At 36.3% G+C, this 2,914-nt stretch overlaps 1 protein-coding gene across 1 annotated transcript in view; it reads right to left on the bottom strand.

Annotated features, from left to right (window-relative positions):
• Positions 1 to 826, bottom strand: part of LOC110026296 (pyruvate kinase isozyme G, chloroplastic-like) — a gene marked incomplete at its 5' end in the record, with an annotated part of 14,527 nt that extends 13,701 nt beyond the window's left edge. Inside the window, 2 exon segments of the mRNA XM_020727181.1 lie at positions 377 to 542; positions 719 to 826. Of these exon segments, the coding sequence (XP_020582840.1) occupies positions 377 to 542; positions 719 to 826 (274 nt within the window).
• Positions 827 to 2,914: the final 2,088 nt, after the last annotated feature.

Below are 2,914 nucleotides of genomic sequence, written 5' to 3'. Positions count from 1 at the left end.
CTCATCTCTATGTATAAGCTATGTATTCTCCATTTCTTTTGCCTTAGTGAAATATTTGATTGATTCCCTCCCGTGGACGTAGATCCAGTTGGATCGAACCACGTAAACGATCTGTGTTTGCTTGTGTTCTTTTCGTCTCATTTCTATGCCAGGAAGTACATATCTCACAACATAGTTAACATCACATTCAAGCCAGGAAGATTGAATGAAGGATGAAGACTCTTGAAGTCTACTAAAAAATTAGAGAAAAGATTTTGACACCCGAGCAATACTTAAAATGAACAATAAGCAAAAAAGTAATACAATCTGCAGCAATAAATTTTAATATTTAAAGGATAAAATTCAACTAGAGGTATCCAGCAAGAAAAGTACCTACCATCAACCAATATAATGTCTCCAACATCCACATCGTTCACAAAATCATCATAATTCACGCTAACAGTATTCTCAGCGCTGGCTTCCCTTTGGATGGTAAAATTGAATTCTTGGCCTTTTTCAAGTAAAATAGGCTGGACTACATCTCCACTTCTAACTTCAGGTCCCTAAATGAAGTTTTACGGCTTTAAACATCAATCATATAACATTTTTTTATCAATTTCATAACCAGCATAAAATATCTTTTAATCATTCAATGTAGCATGTTAACAGTAGATTATTTATCTCTTAATTTAAGGAAAAAAAATTAAGCAATGGGAGATCATGCAAAATGTATAGGTACCTTGGTGTCCAGCATAATGGCAATAACATTATCTCTGTTATGGGAATTATATTCCCTAACCAAATCAATAGTTTTTTTGTGAGATTTATGATCTCCATGTGACATATTCAGCCGTGATTCCTGCTTGAGCGAGCTTCCATATCATGTCACGTGAGTTTGTAGAAGGCCCAATTGTGCACACAATTTTTGTCTTCCTTCGAGGATTTGGAAGCACATCCTTGTCTCTCATTTTATCATCCCCTGATTGGAGCCCGTAGGAGGCATTGTTTTTCTCCTAATAGAATTTAAAATAATCAGAAATAGTAACAAAATCAAAGAGAGAATGTTAGATTGATTTATTTATATATTTTACAGCTAAAAAGTAACTATGATGAGAAAACCCAAACACAGAAATCAGCTTGTTGGAATCAAAAGATGGCATCGCTTTTCAAGACCAAGAAAGAACGTGGAACAAAATAAATTCAACGGCATTTTCTGCATTAATTAAGCATAATGCAACTATTAAAAGAATTTTCCAATTCCTCATAAGCACTACTCAATTCAACAAAATTCCCGCTAAAAACAGCATAAAATCCAAATCGACCCGACCATTAATGCATTCAAGCGACAAAGAACAGACAAATATAAATAAGAAATCCGCATGACCAACTTCGACTTGAAACAATCCACAAATCAATATCCAATCCAACCAACCACCCCAAAACTCGAGAAACAAACAATTCGATTCTCCAAAACCCGAAAAAGAATTTGAATTATCACCAGATTCTCCACACCATTGATTGCTACCAAGCCAATCCGATCGCGCTCAATCACCGCCTCCGATCTCACCACCAGACCTCTCCGCGCTAATGAAGACGGACGCGACCTCCCTCCAGCCAAGGGAATTGCGCAGCTCGCATGCCGGAGAGAAGCCAAGCCTACATAATCCCCTCTTACCATCGATATTTCCATCTTCAAACCACCTATCTCCACCGATGCCGCCATCATAATCCCCACAAAAGCGAAACACAAAGGCGGGAAAGAAAAGTAAACTAAACAGAAAGAAGAAAGAACAATGGCGAGATTTATATAGGGTTCATGGCGGCTTAGGGCCGACGCGTTCCTGGGGACGAGAACCGCGATTTTCTTCAATTCCGACTTTCATGGAACTTCGCCCGATTTCCTCAAAAGAATATTCTTTCTTTAGCGTTACTATACATGACGGTTTGATCAGCTGTATCGGACGGCTGATATTTAATTAATGTGAAAAACGTGTTACGTTACATGCTACAGCGCTATTTTTGGAATTTGAGATGCCGTACGAGATTGAGATGATCTTGTCCAAGAGAGGTTGTGCAGGAAAGGTGGTTGATCTGCTTTAGATAGCCGTCGATATTGCTCGTACTGATGGTCAGCACGACTATTGGAAAAGATTGTATTCCAAGAAAACTGAATATAATAATGTGAGCTCATGTCGGCTGCCTAACCAGTGTGGGAACTATTGGTGAACGGGTTACTTGACTTGTGTGTTCCCATGGGCCTAAAATAAGTCTAAAATGTTATTAAACAAAGACCTCCATTGATACTACCCAAAAAGAAAAAAAAAATCCACTTTTGATAAAAGTTTCACTTTACTTGATGGACTTATATTTAAAATACATATTAACGACTAATTTTTGATCTAATTATTACTTAATTATTATCGATGCGTAATAAAAAAAAATTATCACTTGACATGAATCTCAAGTCATTTTTTAAACAAAAAGTGTTGTTATTCAGATTAAAATTTATCCAGAGCTCCGATTTCAATAAATTTATAGTCAAATGGATTAGATCATCCAATAAGTCAAATCAAGTATGGATTAAGCTATTAAATTACATTCAGAGAATCTGAATGGTTATTTATGGAATCAAATGAATTCCAAAATTTAAGTGCTTATAGTTAAATCGAGTATTTTGATGAGAGGAACCATCGTGCCCAATATCACTTGATTTTGAGGCCAATAAGGTCATCTGATCATCAATAAATTTTTTATCATCAAGAGGAACCAATGTGATTCGTTCAATTGGGTGTTTGCGGCAATGTTTGGTCAAATGACAAAAATACTTGTTATATTGGGCCCATAAATAGACATCCTCTCGTTTTCACTTGAAAAAAAAGGAGCAAATTGAAGTAGCACAACTTCAATGTTATTATGAACTGAAGACCTGCCGATA

The sequence above is a fragment of the Phalaenopsis equestris genome, unplaced genomic scaffold (assembly GCF_001263595.1).
Source record: "Phalaenopsis equestris unplaced genomic scaffold, ASM126359v1 Scaffold000362, whole genome shotgun sequence".
Lineage (NCBI taxonomy): Eukaryota > Viridiplantae > Streptophyta > Magnoliopsida > Asparagales > Orchidaceae > Phalaenopsis > Phalaenopsis equestris.
Note: the sequence above shows the minus strand (reverse complement) of the source record. Positions and strands in the feature narration are given on the sequence as shown.